This window comes from Pelmatolapia mariae, linkage group LG9, assembly GCF_036321145.2.
Source record: "Pelmatolapia mariae isolate MD_Pm_ZW linkage group LG9, Pm_UMD_F_2, whole genome shotgun sequence".
Lineage (NCBI taxonomy): Eukaryota > Metazoa > Chordata > Actinopteri > Cichliformes > Cichlidae > Pelmatolapia > Pelmatolapia mariae.
Window position 1 is genome coordinate 22,533,602 of NC_086235.1, and position 20,254 is coordinate 22,553,855.

Consider the following 20,254-nt stretch of genomic DNA (forward strand, 5'->3'; position numbering starts at 1 on the left):
ATTTGGCATACCTCAGCCTTTTCTCTATGTTTTCCTTACTCAATAATGGCTTCCTAACAGCCGCTCTTCCACTGACACCATTTCTGATGAGGCTTGAGCGAACAACAGATGTATCAATTGAAGGGGCAATGCATCTCTCAGGTCCTGCATCAGGTCTTTGCTGGATTTTTTCCCCTGTTTCTTAAGGACCTGACTATCAGATGCTCTTCTGCTGTAGTCTTTAGACCTGCACCTTCTTTTGTGTTACTCCATCAGATTTTTTAAGGGCATGCCACACACCATGCTGAAAGATGCCAAGTTTTCAACTAAGCTCTTTGAAAATGACCTTCTTGGTAAGTTTTATGCCTTTCAAACTGTGTTATCTTTGGCATTTCATATTTTGATGTAACAAATGACGAGTTTTGCGACAGCTGTTAGTCACAAAGAGCCTAAAGATACAATTTAAAATGGGTTCTTTGTTAAGTTGTGTGATGTGTAGACACAACATTGTTTCATGCCTTGACTTAGGTGCCGTTTTCATAGTTGAATGATTTGTAGGTCAGCGTTAAGTTGTTCAACAAACAAACACATTCTTCTGAAAATGTGAAGGTACAAGGACTGGACTCAAGATGACTGAAAAAGCAGCCAAAAAAAATTTGAAAACTTTCAAAACTCTTGCCCAAACCCTCTTTAGAAGTCTATTTTTCTATATGTTAGCTGTTGCTATTGCACTTAATGTCCGTCATAATACAGGGCATTATTCATCAACAATCCAATAGAAATGATACTGTTAAAATGACACAGACAGCATTAATCTGACTCTCTCCCTCCAGCAAAGAAGTTTCCATTCTGAGTTGACAACATAATACTTTAATAGTTACTCTGTCGTTACATTCACTGTAGCTGTATACCTCTTTTATGGATTTTTTTTTAAGAGCTAGAAATGCTAAGTAATAAAATTAATGATACCTGCATTTCATTTATCTGCTTGACATTCTGGGTCCTGGTATTGTGCATGCTGACTGTCAACCTGTAATGGCTGTCTGGGACACCTCACTGTAAGAAAAGCCAGGCCTGCTTCACCTGCTATGTCGAATCAAAATCTCTGCTTCAGAGCAGGGCCATTGTATGGCTGATATTACACTGCACACTGTTGTCCAGTGGTGAACCCACAACAAATCACCCAATTAAAACCCAAGTTTTTGTTTTCAGCAAGAATTTTCTGAATGAGAGAAATAAAAATAGAAGTTAGATGTTTGATTGTATGATGTGTGATTGACACGGATCTCTAAAACTAAAAAGGATTTGTATTAATATTATTTTTAAACACAAACCTAAGTAAAATAACTTAAAACTGAAACTAGTTATTATATGTTGTTAACAACTATTGTAACTGGAGTTGTAACAACTGACCTACATTATGAACAGATAATTCAAGAGCACCATGCGGGAAAAAGTTGTTTATTAAATACTGTCTGGTTATTGATTAACTGTACTAAAAATCAGATAGTGGCTTCTTCATGTTGCTCTACTGTTTTGCTCCACATTGATCACAGCAGCGGATACTCAAGAAGGACATTTAATAAATTGGACTAGTCTTGTATGATTTTACGAAGTACAGATTACGGTATTCACATGATAACAGAGCCGTCGTCGCGATGAAGTCCATGTCCAAGGTAAATAAAGTATTTCTACAGCAGATACAACACGCCAGAGGTCTATCCCAGGCGATTTAGTCAGGCAGTTTTGAGAACCTAGCATAAATATGACTTTATAACAGTTGGGAATGGTGCTTATTGCTTAGCTCTTCTCTAATTATACAGTTCAGTTTTTTTAAAAAAAGAAAAACGCTTTAATGTGGGAACTTCGACCTTGACTTAACCTTTAGTGCTTTTTCTTTCTTTTGAGCTGTGCTGCTTGTCTTCATGAAAAGCCAATAAAACTAGCAAACTAACATCTTCCAAGCGGCTTCTTCTACTGGACAAGCCACACTCTCAAGCAGGACAAAGAAAGCAAGAAAAATCTCCTTATTAAAGAACTTGGGCTGTACTTCGTGCACTCTTTTACCATCCATTTTTTCGTCACTGTTATTTAGGTGGCCAACATTGGTTCGGACTTGCACACGCTAACATTGTCTCTTAACGTAAATTAGCCGCTGCTTGCTAACAACGTTAAATGCTACTTACTTATTTATTATTTATTAGTTCATGCTTTAACTTTAAAGAAATACTTCCCGATGCATAACAATTAAGAATAACTGTAAAAACATGGAAGCAAAAGGCAGCTGAAGTTAAATTTAGAGTTGGGCGGATCGATCCAAATATCCAGTATGATGCCAACCTGGCATCGGTATTGGATTGATACTGACGCAATAGGATCGATATCTTGATGCGTGCTCAATCACATCCAGGTAAGTAAATCTCCAAAAGTTGATTCTGTTCATCTGGACGTAGCGTTTTGTGGGAGAAATGTTTCTCCCACAAAACTGGACCTCCCAGCCCATTGTTCCTTGACTGGGCTAGTTTCAGTCATTATGCAATGTACTGTTTATAAGATTGGGGAAACCTGCAGTCAGCTGAGCCTGAAGAAGTCACCTGGATGAGTGACGAAATGTTTCTCCCACAAAACACTACGTCCACATGAACAGAATCAACTTTTGGAGAATAGGATCGATACTTTGCTTCTATTCTCCAATACAGTATGTCGCCCGTTAAATTTTCCTAAATAAATTATTTGTTTTAAATGGAAAAATAGACCTCAAACATGCATTATGAAAAAATTATTAGCCTTTTTGTGCTGACTGTCATGTCTGTTTTAACCTATATACATAGCAAAAACTAACCCAAAGCGATTTAGAGTCTCAAAAAATATTTTTTTAAATAACCAATTTTTGTGGAAAGTGGAAATCACAAAAACTTTGTAATCATTAAAATGTCACTGTCACACAACACACTGTCACGCTCCCCTACATAAGCTGCCTTTGTAGGTTAAAAGTATTGGTATTGGTATCGGCAGGACCTGCACCGTATTCACTTGGTATCGGATCGATAACAAAATTTGCAGTATGACACGGCGCCAGTCAGCGAGGTTAGACGCTGACGTCAATCACGGTTGGGAAAATCCAGCCAATCGCAAGTGACAGCGCGCGAAGGCGGGGCAGCACGGGGCGGCCCTGGGGGGAATACAAACACCCAGGGTGCAGAGGCTCGTGTGTCAGTTGAAGCTTAAAGGAAAGGGGCTTGGAGGGAAAGTAAACACGGGAGCTTTTCTGACAACATCCCCGCTGAACAACTGGTAACTGCTGATATACTTTATCTGCTACCCGTGCAGCTAGGAGCTTCTAATTACTGAACTTCTTATCTTTTTTTTTTCTTTTTCTATCTTTCAGATAACGCTTAAGCTTCAACGGTGCGCTCGTGACATAACAAACATGTCCCAGCAGGCAGTGAACGGGGTCTCGCACCGGGGCAGGGTGCTGACTTTGGACAGCATGAACCCCAACGTTAAGCGGGTGGAGTACGCGGTCCGTGGACCCATCGTCCAGCGGGCGGTGCAGATAGAGAAGGAGCTGAAGGAGGTAAAGTGGAGCCAAAGTTGGACAAAGCAGGAGAAAAGCGCGAACTGAGTTAAGAGTATCGCTGAGGTGGCACTCAGGAGGGAGTTGGTTTTCAAAAGAATGGCTTGTTAATTTAAAGCTATGCGCTTTAAAGTGCGGGTCTAACGTGTTTTTTTTGTGTTAAATCATATTTCCCGTGTTTTTTTTTTTTTTTTTTTTAAATGTGTTTGTTGTTTGTTTGTTTGTTTTAGCCAAGGGGGAAACACGATTATGCAGTTATGTACATAAAGCTCTGAAATCAGATCATGGTATCCTGCCCAGCTGTTGAAACTATTAAACAGCTGGAATCTAACTCTACACAGCCGTCATAGGTCACACCTGTTGGAAATACCCCCTTTATATATAAGCCCAGAAATTATTAAGATGGCCTCATATTAGATTTTGGCACACAGTAAGTAAAAAGTGTAATTTCCCGGCTCTGTTTCCTCCAGATACAGTTACAAAATAATAATTCAGGGCAGGCTTTGTGCATGAGATGCTTGACTTTTGCTGACTGGCTCAGGGAGTGGAAGCAGGACATAGAGGGCAGGTCAGCATTCAAAGTGTTCGCATGCGCCACGATGAGCTTGTCGCCCTCTGCTCGTCTTACATTCAACAGGGCAATATTGATTTACTGTGCTTCCCTTAGGAAGGACGGCTAGGGCTGAACAAGCTGTCTTTTGAAAGCTGTAACGCAACCCTCGGCTCTGCAGTTATGTCCTCTTCACGAGACATGTGATGAGCCTGCGGGGACGGCTCTGGCCTTCTTTGAGTACACTTTGCTCTCATCTTGCCAGGGGCAGCCAAAGAATCCAAAAGGATGTGTATAATACGAAGGGTTATTACGTAAGAGGAGAGGGTGCACTCTCTGTCCTCCTTTGTTTCTTTCTGGATTTACCCACCTCCCTTCTGCACGTGGGGGAGAGGTTTCATTGAACTGAGCTGCAGCTGTGAGGCCCAGCAGCCTCAGAGGCCTTTCTGTGCAAGGAGCCTTATAACAAGCAGCCCCCCCAGTTCTGGTGAAAGGTGGCCTCACTTCTCTGGTTGTCAAATTGTTTTTCTTTGCTTATTGAAGCCAAAGCATACTCAGCATTTCATGTTTGACTGAAGTCACATGTCATTTGCTGCAGTGTTATAAAATCAGCCTTTAGGAGATTTGGAGGTTTATATTCAACAAGTCAAACTGAACAGTTCAGTAAACGGTGTCACTTTTGATGAAACTGTACATATAAAGCATGCTTTTTTTCAAAGAAACTCCATGATTTGCTAAAAGTTAAACATTAAGTTTCCCATTTCTCTCTCTCTCACCTGTCTAGTGCAGTGGGTCCACTCGCTGCGCTGCTGATGTGAGCAAACGTAAAAAAATAAAATCCTGCAAAAAAACTTTTCCCAGAAGTCATGACAAAGTTGACTTGTCATGTATTGGTGAGCTTCCTGTCAAATCTTTTAACTGGAACACATACTGACAACTCAGCAGATATTATGCGTGTGTGTGTCTGTGTGATAATGACCCAGACATCTGGCAGAACAGTGCCCACAGTACTAATTCAGGCGTGAACCTCAGCTTCTGGCAGTTCTGCACTTCCTGTCATAATAAAAGGGTGACAATACACCAGTAGAACGGGGAAAAAGAGCCCATCTATTACTGTAAACAGTTCTTTAATTTTCTTTTACTGAAATGAACACTGAGTGCATTTCAGTAAAATTGACTTTGATAAACCACATGATTAAAGCAACAAGGTTATTTTCCAATTTGACTCAGTTATAGCTTGAATGAACCGTGTTCCAGTTACTCTAGCACAGTTAAGCATAGAGAACCAAGAGTCCAAACTACAGCTGTTGTAAGTGAAATAACATTCACGATGACTGTCAGGCCTGTTGTCCCACAGGCTTTATTGGCCTGGTCTGCAGGTCTGGTCTGTGTAATATTTGCCTGGTGCTGACTGAGCAGGAGAAACGAAGCAGCGAGCCGGGGAACCAACTGGCTCCTATTCTACCCGGAGAACAGCAGTCTCTTTGTTGCTCGAGAATGGGGGCTAAAAAGGAAACGTGCTGCATCCCCTTACTTAGATTCCAATCAAGCTCTTATCTGACAAAATCCTAACTCAAAGCACATTCGAGAGCTTGCTCTTGATATTATTCAAGGACACAAAAATGACTAATAGTGACTTGGTTTCAAGAAAAACACTTTCAGTTGAACTTAGAGGCTGTTTGCTTGCTATTTTGTCATGTAGAGCACAGTGAATCATGGCAAGAATAATGTAAACAGCAGTTTGTTTGTTGTGTGTATGTAGTTGTTTAACCCAAAGGAGAACTTAAACTACAGGACTCGACAGGATAAGGATAAAGCTGTCCTGAGAAGCCGTAAGGTGTATATTACCACAATATAGTCCACTTATTTTGATGAATGTTAAGAAGTAAATAAAACCCAAAATGAATTGGTGCGAGCCAGTAGAATGAGAACAGCATGTCCTGACTTTCAGAACCACAAACACAGTTTACATAAACAGGGTGCAAGCTCCAGATGTACTTCTGGAACTGTTCTGTGGATTTTTTTTCTTTTTATGTCCTTTGTTTGTTTTTTTTTAAATTGTATTACTAGATAATAAAATGTTGTATCCTCTCCTGAAATGCTAATTAAAGGGCACTTGTGGAAGTGTTTGGTAAAGTTTAATGGCCACACAGCAGTGCATGGGTACTGTCGCCTCACGACAAGAACATTCCTGGGCTGAGCCTCCTGGTACGCTGGGGCCTTTTTGTGTACTGCATGTTCACTCTGTGCTTGCATGACTTCCTCCCATAGTCCAGACAAATGCTTCTCAGGTTAAATGGATTTCTAAATTGGCTATAGGCGTCAAATGAGAATGTGTGGTTGTCTCTCTTGATGGTTTGGTGACTGGTCTAGGATGTACCCTGCCTCTTACCCACAGTTATGAAAAAGGATGGATGGCTAAATCTATAAAAGTGAAGAACCTAGGCATAATTGTGTAATAACCCAAATTTTCCACCGTTCCCCTTTGAGTGAAGTGTGGATGAACTGTGTAGTTGTGTTTATATCACAATGCAATACAAACTGGGGATTTGCAGTTTTCTAATTGTATTTCAGACAAACCTTCAATGAAGGCTTAGTACAGTTTTCACTTTAGTTTTATGACTGGCCCAGGCTGTCCAAAGTAACAGAAGACATCTGTTATCACATGTCCTCCTCTAATTAACAGCAAAGGGTGGCACATGTTGTGATCAGTAAATAGACAAATGGGCTCCAGACCAGCGTTTGCATAATTCGGTTAGGTGAAATAGTTGACGAGGAAGGGCTCAAATAAAATGAAGGTGGACAGAAGCAGAAAATGGTTTGGATAAATAGAGGAATGAAATGAAGAGGATTCGAGAGTGTCTTATAATTGGATTCAGCCTGCAATTTGTGATTGAAACCCCAACATCAACAATAGCAAATGACGTTTTTGTGTGTCTGGTAGCCCCGGCAGCAGGACTGTGCCCTTCCAGGCCAGCACTTTTGCGCTGCAGCCCAAACTAGAGTCTGTGCCAGAGCCTTTGTAAAACAAAAACTTCTAAGGGTGAGAAGATCCATGTGAGGTTTTTGAGGGGACAAAAAGCTCTATGTGAGATGAATACAAGGACTTCTGATTTGAGAGATTATCTCATCAGGCCTGGGAATGCCTCGGAATCCCCCAGGAGCAAATGGAAAGTGTTGCTAGGGGTAAGGGCCTCTAGAAGAGCAAACCAAATAGGGAAAATGAAAAATACAACACTGCTTAAAAGTTAAAGGCACTGCAGCTAAAACCAGAACCAAAAGCAAACATTGCACATGAAAAAAGAAGATAAGCCTAACAATATCGAAGGACAAGGTGACTGACTTTAACTGCAGTTGTAAATTCCATGACATTAGTGTGTTCATTAATGATTACATGTATTCTTACAGCTCCTGAGACAAGTATAGCCTGTACATTTGAACCCCTGGCTCTGTTAAACATGCTTGGGTGGAAGTAAACATAAAAACATAATTCATGCTTGGCTTGCTTTCTACTCTTATGGTGTCAGCAAGTACAAGCTTTTATTGCTTTAAAGGATTACATGACAATACCAGTGCTTAAAGGGCAAAGAAATGCTAGCGCTCAGGACTGGTGACTAAATGTCTGTCATGTATATGCTTGTCAGAAAGAAAACCTTCTCTTGTGATCTTGTTGAAATGGTGATCCCCTTCTCACACAGACTTTATTATTTAGTAGTTTGAGGTTTTATGTGTAGTAATCAGTTATATGCTTGTAAGCTATAAGCTGAGGTTGCTCAGATTAGGAGCACAGCAAAGGTGATTTGTGATGTACCCCTTGGAGTTACTTTGCAATTCTCAATCCTGCTTCCTATGAGTCTTTGTTTTAATCTCTCCCTACAAAGAGTCTCTTATGCCGGGTATGCTTCTCATCTGCTCTTCTCCAGATGTCAGTTATGATGTAATAACCATAATCATTTTAACCATGATTGATGTTGAAAGTAATCAAAAGAAGAGACAGAGAAAAGGAAAGGGAAAACAGTAACGTTTCTGCTTTACCTTTGCTCACTTGTTTCCTCCTCACTTACTCCTTTTTTACACGTCCGAACTTGTTTGGTGAGCATCTGTTCCTAGAATTAACAATGCAATGACTGATTTTTTTTTTCACACTTTGCTCAGTCACTGATATCAGGTACCTTTCTCTGTTTTGTTCCAGGGAGCGAAGAAACCTTTCACAGAAGTCATCAAGGCCAACATAGGTGACGCCCACGCTATGGGTCAGAAACCAATCACATTTTTCAGACAGGTTAGACCACTCTCTTGCTTCAAGCTTACAATCTGATAATGCCTGTGTTTTTGCTCATAATTACAGAAGGAAACAAAACTGTATGACAGAAAACCCCAAACAACCCTAAAACCGCATACGAAATAATGTTGAGGCAACACATTCCTGCTGAAGAAATATTTAGTGACCACCTCCTTGTTAGTCTTGCAATTTAGGTCATATATTATGAAACTGGTGTAGCATGGTGGTGCAGTGGCTAGCACCGTCACCTCACAGCAAGAAGGTTCTCAGTTTAAACCATATGAAGCTTCCATGTTCTCCTTGGGCCTGTGGGTTTTCCCCAGATACCCAAAAGCCATAGATGTCTATGTCATATACACAGTACTTTCAGCACTGAGATAAAAGTACTCAAATAGAAGCTTAATGGTGGCATTTTAGTGTAACCTCCGATACTGGATTTAAAATTAAACAACATGAACAATAAATGCTTAACTTAGCAAATAATTACAGATTGAATAAGTCACAGTGGTCACAGTTGTGGGACATTTAGTGTTTTTCTTTTCCTCTCAGGTCTTGGCTCTCTGCTCTTATCCAGCACTGTTGGAAGATAGCAAGTTTCCTGAGGACGCCAAGAAAAGAGCACGGCGCATTCTTGAGGCCTGCGGAGGCCACAGTATAGGTCAGACAACTCCCCCTCACTACACCAACCACATTCTCTGTCGTCAGTCCTTCAGCACCTATGTCACTAGCATCTACGTCTATTTGTCTGCTTATTAATTATTAATTTGGACAGTCTGATCTCTGTGTAAACTGGTCAACTGAATATGTTATTTGTTAAACAAAGTTCAGTGTCATGTCATTAGGGGCCTACAGTGCTAGCCAGGGGATCGAGTGCATCCGTCAGGATGTGGCGCGCTACATCGAGAAAAGAGACGGTGGCATCCCCTCCAACCCCGACAACATCTACCTCTCTACTGGGGCCAGCGATGCCATTGTGGTATGTGCTGACTCACTTTGCTGCTGTACAAATGGCAACTGAGGACAGGTGCTTTAGTCAGCTTTTGTTAAATATATACTTATCTGTACTTTGTACATCTCTAATACTACTCCACCCACAGACCTTTGTCTGTCTCACTTTTATGCAACCCAATCAGGCTGCTGAATGACCTTAAAATACCCTAACTTCTGCACTAAAGATCCTGCAGTATGAAACTTGTTTTTCCCCAATATGTTTCTATTTAGGTGTTAAAGTTTGTCTCCCAACAAAATTGATTGTTTGTACCCTTCTTTTTAATGTACACAATTAACCCAACAGTCCATACGTAGTCTCCATAATAACGCCACTCCACTCTGTCCTCCTTTTTCTCTCTACACCTTCCAATCCAAGACCATATTGAAGTTGCTGGTGTGTGGGGAGGGTCGTGACCGAACAGGAGTGATGATCTCCATCCCCCAGTACCCTCTGTACTCAGCTGCCCTGGCAGACCTGGGCGCTGTGCAGATAAATTACTACTTGGACGAAGACAACTGTTGGAGTCTGAACATCACAGAGCTCAGGAGAGCGCTCAATGCCGCGAGGGAGCACTGCAATCCTCGTGTCCTCTGCATCATCAACCCCGGAAACCCCACGGGTACACCTCTTTGCAGTTTCTCCATGTGAAGTTAAGGAGCTGCTGATGTTTTAGAGTCTTGTTGTGTATGTGTGGACCAAAACCAAACCTTGTTAACAACAATATTTGAACTTGGACAGTTAAGACTTCAAAGACATTTAGTTTATTCTCTCTGTCTTCACACTCCTCTCCTAATTATCAAACTCTCTGCCCTATGTGACAGGTCAGGTCCAGAGCAGGAAGTGCATCGAAGATGTGATCCGTTTTGCTAAAGAGGAACATCTCTTCCTCTTGGCCGATGAAGTACGTATTTCACATTCTGTTTTGTGTTAGAGTGCAAACTTTTATGCTTTAAAGATTTCTTTCAAGCTTACTGCACTGTAGCAACTGTTTCATTTACTTTGCTAATATTTTATCATATACACAAAAAGGGTATAAGAAAAATGTCTTTGATGTTTATAAATACAATGAAGTGTTATTAATGTTAATAAAGCCATGTTTATTTTCTTTTAGGTCTACCAGGATAATGTATATGCAGAGGGCTGCCAGTTTCACTCTTTTAAGAAAGTTCTGTTTGAGATGGGACCGGAGTACTCAAACACGGTGGAAATGGCTTCGTTCCACTCCACCTCCAAATGTTACATGGGAGAGTGAGTATCTCACACAGATACGGCCGCACACATGCACACGCCATAAATATAAAGAAAATAAAGTGAAAGCCAGTAAATATGAGTGGAAGCAGTAAACAAGATTAAAATACACAAAAAAAAATTTTTGTTACATATACACAATGTAAAATTTTACATTTATTGGAATCTGGTTAAGTGAAATTGACTTGATTGCTATTCTGTTTATACAAAGCATATTCTCATTGATGATTCATTGTTTGAATAAATAAACCTTTGATTTTATATATTTCAGCTGCATTTTACTCAACATAATTACTTCATGTTTTCAGTGGGGGTTTTTGGTTGAGTTTTACAGATGCTTATTAGTAATGCACCTCAACTAAAACCAATAAACAAGCATGAAAACCCCACAGGGCAGCTGAAAATGGTCTGTGGAGTTGGTAATCCTTGCTGACGTGTACATCTCCTTCAGTTAGAGCAAACTTTACCTTTCTTGTCTCTGTTTGTTTTTTAGGTGTGGATTCCGTGGAGGATACATGGAGGTCATCAACTTGGACCCTGAAGTGAAAGCCCAACTCATAAAACTAGTGTCTGTGCGTCTGTGTCCACCAGTCCCCGGACAGGCCCTACTGGATCTCGTGGTGAACCCCCCACAGCCCGATGAACCCTCTTTTGCCACTTTTATGAAGGTCTGAGTGTATGCAAACAGAATTAACTAGTGCAAACATCACCTCACCTAATCTACACACAAAAGCTGTGTTAGGTTTGATAAAGTTCTCAGGTGGCACTCAGTCAGATCAGGTTTTGAAATTTGAACATACAATCAGAGCTGTTTTGTTTCACATCTTTTGGATTTCAAAGCTGACTACTCATTGTGGTCTGGTCTTCACTAAGTCTCAATTATAGATGACCACAGTCTAACTAAACAAGTATGCAAACTGGTAACTCCCACGGATGTTCTCTTTAGCTGTTTGTGAGACTTACACAATGATGAGAAAGGTTTTTGAATCATTCCTTAAAAAACACTCCTTTTATTTCATCAGTATTTGTGGTGTCCGGATTGAACCGCCCTATTCTGGTTACTTCGTCTCAGCTGCTCCTTCTTTTTCAATTATTTTCCATTGTTGTTGATTTACTTATGTTGGACTTTTGGTTACTGTCTTTATGCATTACATAACGTCTTTATGCATTACATAACCCTTGGGTTGTGTCATGGAGTACTGCCCAGAGATTCGCCTGTAAAAGTTTTTATTGTTTTCTCAATGAGTGCAAGGCGTTCAGGTCCTGAGATAGCAAAATGTCCTGTAACCATTCTGCTCCATGCTTCATGATCCAGATTTAAGATGGACCTTTGGTGATAGTGTGAAGTGTTTGCTGTCTAAATGTTTTATGGAACATTAATATTATATTTGAAAACTCATTATTTTTGAAAAGCAGTAGTTTCTTTCATATTGTCCATTTACATTTTATTTAGTCTGTTGTCTTCTAGCAAGGTGCAAAGATTGCTGCACATCTTTTTTTTAATTACACTTGGTTATGTTTTCATCCATTTCAAGACTGCAAGCTGTGCTCTTGGCGTGATCTTTCAGTACCCTTTTCTGGGAGATTAGCAGCAGTCTTGAATTACCTTCCTTTGTATGCAGTTTGTAATAATATGAAGTGAACATTACACCCAGGTATTTGCGAAGGCTTTTGTAACCGTTTTCTAGCTTTCGGAGATCTGTAATGCTTTAAACCTTTGTTGTAATCAAGGTTCGGTTCACACTGATCTTTCTTGGGCACAGACTTTCACAACCAAACTTTGTGTATTATTCGCTGGGAGGGCCTCTACTGCAACTCACACTTCCAATCTAATCTCCTTACTTGGTACACCTGACTCCGAGTAGCTTTTAGAGAAGTCAATGTCACAGAGGTTCTCTTAGGTTGATTTTTCCAGCCTGCTTTGTGAGTAATTAACTCGATGTGTTCAGTGAGGACTTGAAAGACAGCTTGATCATCATTAATGTGATTCATAGCTAATGTGAATCTTCAGTTGTCTTTGTTGTTGCAGTGTGTAGCTGCGAGTTTTAGCTGTGGGAAAGCCTGATCTTCAATTATTGTGTAGTGAATGGATGGCTACATACAGGTATGCCACCATTGGCCACAATGGGGCTGGTAAACAAACGATTGTTTGTGTTAGATTCAAAGCCTACGTCCTGAATTACACATTGAAACCAGATATACATGTTTTTGTCTACCCAGTATCTTTCCTTACTATTTTATGCAGAATACAAAATAATCACAGTTGGTACTTCACAAAAACCTGGCAAATGAACGCCAAAGTTAAAACAGTACATAGTATCATGTGAACGTGGGCTGACATAGTAGCATTGTATTTTATTTTAAACGGCTTTTTACCGACAGTTTTACCTTTTGTTTTCCCTCCAGGAGCGGACTGCAGTGCTATCAGCTCTGGCAGAGAAGGCCCGGCTAACAGAGCAGATCTTCAACACAGTGCCCGGTATCACCTGTAACCCAGTCCAGGGGGCCATGTACACCTTCCCTCGCATCACTCTACCTCAGAAGGCCATTGACAAAGCCAAGGTCTGCTCGATACACTCACTGCATCCCTTGATTTACTCTTGTGTGCTGACAATTTTGCTTATAAATAAGGTGTTTGTGTCTGCAGGAGTTGGGCCTGGTTCCAGACATGTTCTATTGTATGAGGCTGTTAGATGAGGAGGGAATCTGCCTGGTACCAGGAAGTGGCTTTGGTCAGAGAGAGGGAACCTACCACTTCAGGTCAGTATGGCTAAATTCACATGCTGAGTATGTTCAAATAGTTTTTGCTTAGAAAGATTTCAAAGTGAGAGAAGTGACCTGGAAGTATATGGATGGAAGAGCTGTTGGAATTCTCTGAGTAAAAGAGCTCCAGTGTTTCCTTTATTATCTTCTGTAGCACAAAATACTGATATATTATGAAAAACACAAGCCTGTTAAACCCACAGTTGAACTACTAAATCTCCTTCTTGTCAATTTGTTGCCCTGCATAAAAAATGTAGATTTGTGTAAGCTCTCTAAATCTAACTTGTGAGCAATAATAATTAAAGTGTGTCTGTATGATTTACGTTCATTTCTGGGGTGTGGGGGTCTTTTGAATGATCATGAATTAATAAAAAAATATGGGATAAGAGCTAGATGGAGGGAATTTTCAGTCATAGAAATCCTAGAAAAGGAGTTGATGATGAGTTATTTACACTCCGCAGCAGGAAAACTTAAAAAAAATAATAATACACTTTATTTATTTATTTATTTAGATTTATTTCATTGTTTGGCTATGAGGGACATTTACTAAGCAAGGCAAATTAGCTTGATGCCGCAATCACAGGATCATCTACTAACGGTGTGCTAATTTACATACACAGCCAGTTCATTTCAATAATAACCAGCATTGTGCCCAGAGCAGAGCAGATTTGTGGCTCAAAAGCCAGCAGACCCAGTGAAGGAGGGAGTCGGTCCAAAATAACACAGTGTAAACGCAGGCCTTAAGTATGTGTTTCTTTGTGAAAACAGCAATGTAGTTCCAGCAGAGACTGAAAAGGAATCAGTGGTTTTCATGAAAGGACAAAGTCTCTGATACAAATTCCCGGCTCTGTGTGAGGTCCCGTCGGCTGAGACTGAGGTGGTGTGCAGGGTTTATCCAGAGAAGCTCTGCGTTATTACAAACCTTTCCACTGTATAAACTAGGGGTGAGGGGGAAAAATTGATGCAGCGGTGATATTTTGTGTGGCAATATTGTATCAATACAGGGACACCAGATATTGATATTTTATTAGATAACTTAAAGTACTCTCAGAATACTGACCCTATATCTTTGTTTTTCTAAAAAATTCCAACCTTTGTAATGAAGTAGTAATTTTCATCAGTTCTCATTTATATGACCTGACTAAATCGGTGGGGTAAAAACGTGTGGATTGGTTTAAACCCCACAGCACCCAGTGTGACGTTAGTCTAGTTTGATTCGGTTGTGGTTTGATGCGGTTTGATTCTCTACGCACTTCTTATCAATTTACACCTTTCCTTGACGTCATGACATTTTTCATCAGGGTCAAGGTAAAGTGATTAGGAGGTAATTTTTGTACTAGTCAAACCTAACTACCGCCCCCTGCTGTCCACATTCAGAGTTGAAACTTTTCAGGTGTAAAATAAAATAAAAGGACATTTCACTTTGCATTCATTTTTTAAGTCATATTGATATATATTCACCAACAAGAGAGAATGAGACATGAGACCACTTATATCTGTTTATTCTGATGTTGCATTACGTTTCTTTCTGTGCCAGTATTTCCATCTTGTTTGCATATGTGCTCTAACACCCTCTGCTTATCCCCAAATCCAATTCCACTTGATCACAAGTTCTCTTGTGACATGAACAGTTTTCTTTAAATATGAACTTTTCAACTCTCCCACTGCCTTGCACTAACATTATGCTGAATATTCTGAAACTAAATACACCTAAGTTTGGGTTTTATTACTCCTTTGCCCTGCTGCTCTTCTATTTGTCTCCCTTCCATCCTGAAGTTAGAGAAGTTAAACTTCTCTATCTTACAAATACAAACACACACACTTCATGACTTCAGGAGAGTTCGTGATCCTGTTCACTTTGTGGCTCACTTGTGGGTGCGGTGACACGTGCCACATAAGCTTATCACTCATCTAACTGTGAATTTCAGTTGTGCTGCACAGAGGCAGCTGGCACTCTGAAACTCAATCTGAATCTGCAGCACTAGTCAATACCTGCTCAGTCAGTTCATAATGTAAACATTTTGATTTAACTGTGGAGAAAGTTTTACTTTGCCAATTTATGGGTCAGCGGTGACACCTTGTGTCAGTTTACAGTCACACAGGTTTAAGTCTAAGCAAAGTGTGCATTTATATGAAAACAAACTAGTCAAAATAAAATAATGTAGTTTGTAAAACATGTTGAAAAAAAGCGTAATTCATTGCAGTTTTTACCTCTCAGCTGTATGAAGCTGATGAGGTGTTATCCTCACCCTGCAACACAGGCAGGGCAGGCAGTGTGGACACCCAGGTTTGTGAACATGATAACTCAAGATGAACGTGAACTAGGATTTTCAAATGCATACTACACCTGCATCTACTAGGAGGCTGAGGGGTAGCACTGGTGGCCAACAGTATTTAACAAATACTCCTTGATCCAAAAATAAAAAAGCTGTGTTGGATAAAGCCTGATTGTTTGCACCGTCCTTCTATTACGTAGATCTGATTTCCAGTTTTACAGCACCTCTACCGATACCTTTATCATTAATCTGAACCCACCTTTTCTCCATCCAGAATGACCATCCTGCCGCCAACTGAGAAGCTGAAGGTGGTACTGCAGAAGATCCGGGAGTTCCACTTGCGCTTCACACAAGAGTTTTCTTAATGGTCCCACATCTCAAGAACCAACTGCTCAGTGCCAGTATCATTAAGTACCTTTACGTGACTGAGGCGGAAGCCCCGTTCATGTTCGTACAGTACATGAAGATGATGTCAATAAGTTTCACTACATGATGCACTTTCTTAAAGTATTGCCCTGCCAGTTTTTAATGTTCAAACTGATGATAGTACTGATTGTCTCTACAGTTTCTTACTCTGCTGCAGGTGCATCCCTCTCCTGCCAATTCATTTTAAGGGATTACTTGATTAACTAACAGTTGTTTTATGCCCGTGCCACGTTGAGGTGTACTCTCTGGGCTGTTCACATGTCTCAGAATGTAGCCAATTGTATTAGTAATTGTTTTAATTGTTCTTAAATGTAATTAAAACCAAACACTTGTTTTCTGAAACTGCGTGCAGTGCCTGTTCCTATATTTGCAACACATTCTCTGGCATGACTTGTATCCATTAAACAAACACAAAGAGCCACTTCTCAGCGCTGGCCTGCAAATGTGCCAGCATTTTCAGTTTTATTTAAAAAGGATTAATCTTGAACAGTGCTTACATGCTTTCAGAAACAGAAGAAACCTGAATCTTGGAATGAACACAAACTAAAAGGATGATTGAAAAGTAACCATCGCAGCAAATCAGTAACACCATTTTTGTTTAATTACTGCATTCCCTTCACCTTCCCAGAGGTTTTATCAGCATCCTCTGAAACTCTGCACAAGCACGGTAAGAGTTCTTTGCTACTTCTCCGAGGAAGTTCAAAGTTCGTCTCTCTTCTGTGATAGCTTTGTGGCGTGCTCCTCCAAGAACTTACTGAACCCTTCTACTGTTCTGTCTCCACCTTCGAATTTGATGGGGCTCTGCTTCTTGTTGCTTGGGGCGAAATATATCGTGGGGAAGCCTTCCACTTTGTAGCTGTCGTTGGGTACGTCGTTGGCTGTGGTGTCCATCTTGGCAATCACCAGGTTTTTCTCACCCTTGTACTTTTTGCCCAGAGCCAAATAATCAGGCTCTAATTTCTTGCAGTGGCCGCACCAGGGGGCGTAAAACTCGATCAGGACGTCCTTCTGGGTATCCATGACGATATCGTCAAAAGTTTTTCCTACAACCACCTTAACAGGTCCTTTGTTGTTCTTTGGCACCGGCTGGGACTTGATGATGGGTTTAAGCTTTCCTGTGGACAAAATTTAGAGTTTTAGTGAAATTTACACATCTGTCAAATACAAACTCTAAATGAACAAGTCCTTCATGCAAAAAACCCCCACACAGATTTTTAGCACTTGCCTTTCTTAAAAGCCACGACAAAATCTCTCAGCACTTCCGAGTCAAACTCCTCGGGCTCCATCGCATATTTTTTGCCTCCATCTGCCAGAATTCCCACATTCACTTCCTCTCCGCTCTCACTCAGGCCCAGGCCCTTCAGCTCTTCCGCATAATCCTCCTCATCAGCGATAGCAAATGTATACTCTGGGAAGTCTTTGGCTACATCGAGCACCTTGCCCCTCCAGAACTGTGTAGCTGAAAGTGAAAGGAGACAAGGCGTTGTGTTACAGAACTCCTCCCGCATGAGTGTCGCTGCTATTCACAGTAGTTGCAAGTGTAAGCACATGACTCCTCCACCCTACTTACCTTTTCTGTAGTCAAAGCTGAAGTCAACGCCATAATACACAACCACCAGGGGTCTTTTTGTGTAGCGTTTAGCATCGTTGCTTGGTTTTCTGTGTCCCACAAGAGGAATTACATGTTTTTTGAAGAACTCTTGCACGTCAGACACCACCGTCGAGTCCTGTGTTATGAAGAAGAACGTGTTGATGTCAAACGTTTTTCCCCACCAACGCAACACTGCTGATATTTGCAGATCAGAGTAATGCAACAATCAAAACGATAGCTGCTAGGCGATGCAGTGCATTTATGCACCAACGGTGACTGAACGAAAGCGCAGCCATTTGCAATGCTGATGAGTTTCATACACACTGAAACAAAATTCAAATCAGTCACAACAATCTGTTGTAGTAAAAGACTCCACCTTGACTGAAAACGTGTGAGACGATGGCTCGTGCTTGGAGCGGAATTTTTCAGGCTGAACAATGACGACGTGACCGGGAGAAACTTTGAGCAGTTTGGCCACTTCGGCACTGAAGGAGTGACGGAAAGTGAAGTCCTCCCTTAGCGAGTTACCTGCAAGCCAAACAGTAGTGAATACAGTTAATACATATGCAAATCCCAAAGAACTCCAGAGAACTGAAGATGAGTGATATCAAAACCCTGAGGCGAGGGGAAAAAAAAACAAAAAAACTGTACGCTATTTTTATGGAATTACTTACAAGCCTCAATGTAGATGTCATAGGCTGCGTCCTGCTCGCTGGAAAACACTCCGACTATGACAGCATCATCACCATCTTTGATGAGCTCCTGGATCTGTTTTGCTGCCTGTACCTGCTTGGAGGGCGGCCCAGCCTGCTCACTCATGTAGTCAACAATGCCTATGGAGAAGGTGGAAGACATGGATCAGCTTTATTAGAGGATGAAAAGAAGCCAAATGTACACGCTGTGCCAAACTGCAGCACACATTTTGTGACCTACCATAGTTTTCTCTGGGTCCGTTGTATTCAAACACCTTGCCCTTCCTAAAGATCTTCAGAGTGGGATAGCCGGTGACCCCAAAGCGTGAGGCGAGCTCGCTTTCCACTGTGGCGTCCACCTTGGCCAGAGGGATGGGAGGAGTGCGCTGGCTCAGTTCCTTGGCCGCCTTCTCATACTCTGGAGCCAGACGCTTACAGTGTCCGCACCTGGAGGTGATAATTAGTTTATTACTTTACCCCCTCAGAGACCATCACTCTACAGTTTATGGCATCCAACCAGTACTTCATAAATGACTCACCATGGGGCATAGAACTCCACCAGGATGATGTCTGCGTTATTTACAGTGTCATCAAAGTTGTCTTTGGTCAGCACCAGTGTGGCTTCAGGAGGGGGCTTCCAATCTGGTTGAGCCACCTCTTTAACACGCTCCACAATGGCTGCAGGAAACGGATAAAATTAGCCATGCTGGTGCTTCATTTGTTTAACAAAATGATGCTCAGACTGGACGAACCACTCTTACCCTTCTCTGTCCGCTCTCCGTCATAGTCCACAGGCTCCCCGTTTTTAAGGATCTTTATGGTGGGATACCCAGACACATCGAACCTGCTCCCCAGACCACTGGCCGCTGTCGCATCCACTTTGGCCACAGGTATAGGAGGGTCATTCTCTTTGAGCGTCTGGGCAATTTTTTCATATTCTGGGGCAAACTGCTTGCAGTGACCACACCTAAAGTATACCAAAAACAAAGGGACACAGATAATGCAACAGGATGTAGATAGGAAGAGGCACGCTGTTAAGTTTGCATGGCTCATTGGTTACAGTTTGAAAACATATCAGAGCGTTTTCTGTTTCTCCAACTCACTCAGACTCATAAGGATTTAAGTAGTTAGGCACATCCAACTTACCATGGAGCGTAAAACTCCAGCAAGACCGTGTCTTTGCCCTCTATGAAGGTGTCGAAGTTGTTGTCGGTGAGCACCAGCACCCCGTTCTCTTCTTTCACCTCTGTATCGTCGTCTTCATCATCATCTCCATCGTCACTGTCCTCTTCATCAGTCTCCTCTTTGCTTTCTGCAACATCTAAACACCAAATAAGCAAGCAAACAGAGCACACACTGATTTCAATCTGTGTCAGATCCACCACAGCCTGGATTTATTTCCCGCGTGCATTCAGTGAAGACCCTAAAGTGCATTTATTCAAGTGTGTTGACATTAGCGGTCCCGTTAGCTGGCATGCTATTACAACTACACTAATTAGCTCGTTAATTTTAACACAATAAACCGACCTTCCTACTTCAATAACTAGTTCAGCTGCAGGGTTGTACAAATGCCCACACTCACCCTCTTCACATCTGCTGACAGTCGCGAAATGTGCAACGCCAAGCAGCACAATTAGCAGCAGAGCAAGCTTCTTCATTGTGTCCACAGATGATACGGCCCCGCGTCAACCGTTGTTGCTGCTCGCTCACGAGTAGCCGGCTAATTAACTTAGCTAATAAAAAAGGCTGATGAATGTCATCAAAAACACTGCGGGCTGCACAGACCAGCCGCCCGGATCAATACTGATGTGTGGCCCCACCAACCTTTAGCATACCTTTCATACAAACTAGCCCTTCAGAAAGCACACAATTCACCCCC

General features: G+C 41.4%; 2 protein-coding genes across 2 annotated transcripts; one reads left to right on the forward strand and one right to left on the reverse strand.

The window, feature by feature from the left end:
- Positions 1-3,163: 3,163 nt before the first annotated feature.
- On the forward strand, positions 3,164-16,434 carry si:ch211-217a12.1 (alanine aminotransferase 2-like). The gene is made up of 12 exons (XM_063483893.1): positions 3,164-3,273; positions 3,368-3,556; positions 8,299-8,388; positions 8,938-9,046; positions 9,231-9,364; positions 9,755-9,998; positions 10,201-10,280; positions 10,491-10,627; positions 11,121-11,295; positions 13,034-13,189; positions 13,275-13,387; positions 15,941-16,434. The coding sequence occupies exons 2-12, from the start codon at positions 3,410-3,412 to the stop codon at positions 16,029-16,031; spliced, it is 1,476 nt and encodes a 491-aa protein (XP_063339963.1). The 5' UTR covers positions 3,164-3,273; positions 3,368-3,409; the 3' UTR covers positions 16,032-16,434.
- Positions 16,435-16,514: 80 nt separating this feature from the next.
- Positions 16,515-20,254, reverse strand: pdia4 (protein disulfide isomerase family A, member 4). The gene is made up of 10 exons (XM_063483342.1): positions 19,958-20,254; positions 19,522-19,696; positions 19,137-19,342; positions 18,915-19,053; positions 18,617-18,822; positions 18,358-18,516; positions 18,060-18,211; positions 17,663-17,819; positions 17,318-17,551; positions 16,515-17,207 (listed from the first exon to the last, which is right to left on the reverse strand). Exons 1-10 carry the CDS (start codon positions 20,031-20,033, stop codon positions 16,792-16,794), a joined length of 1,920 nt encoding a protein of 639 aa, XP_063339412.1. The 5' UTR covers positions 20,034-20,254; the 3' UTR covers positions 16,515-16,791.

Bases quoted from the DNA above. Each gene is read 5' to 3' on its own strand.
- si:ch211-217a12.1 (XM_063483893.1), top strand. From the start codon at position 3,410: ATGTCCCAGCAGGCAGTGAACGGGGTCTCGCACCGGGGCAGGGTGCTG. The intron at 3,557-8,298 runs GTAAAGTGGAGC...GTTTTGTTCCAG, and splicing joins TAGAGAAGGAGCTGAAGGAG to GGAGCGAAGAAACCTTTCAC. The intron at 9,999-10,200 runs GTACACCTCTTT...CCTATGTGACAG, and splicing joins CAACCCCGGAAACCCCACGG to GTCAGGTCCAGAGCAGGAAG.
- pdia4 (XM_063483342.1), bottom strand. From the start codon at position 20,033: ATGAAGAAGCTTGCTCTGCTGCTAATTGTGCTGCTTGGCGTTGCACAT. The intron at 19,697-19,957 runs GTGAGTGTGGGC...TTTGGTGTTTAG, and splicing joins TGTCAGCAGATGTGAAGAGG to ATGTTGCAGAAAGCAAAGAG. The intron at 18,212-18,357 runs GTAAGTAATTCC...TTTGGCTTGCAG, and splicing joins TGACATCTACATTGAGGCTT to GTAACTCGCTAAGGGAGGAC.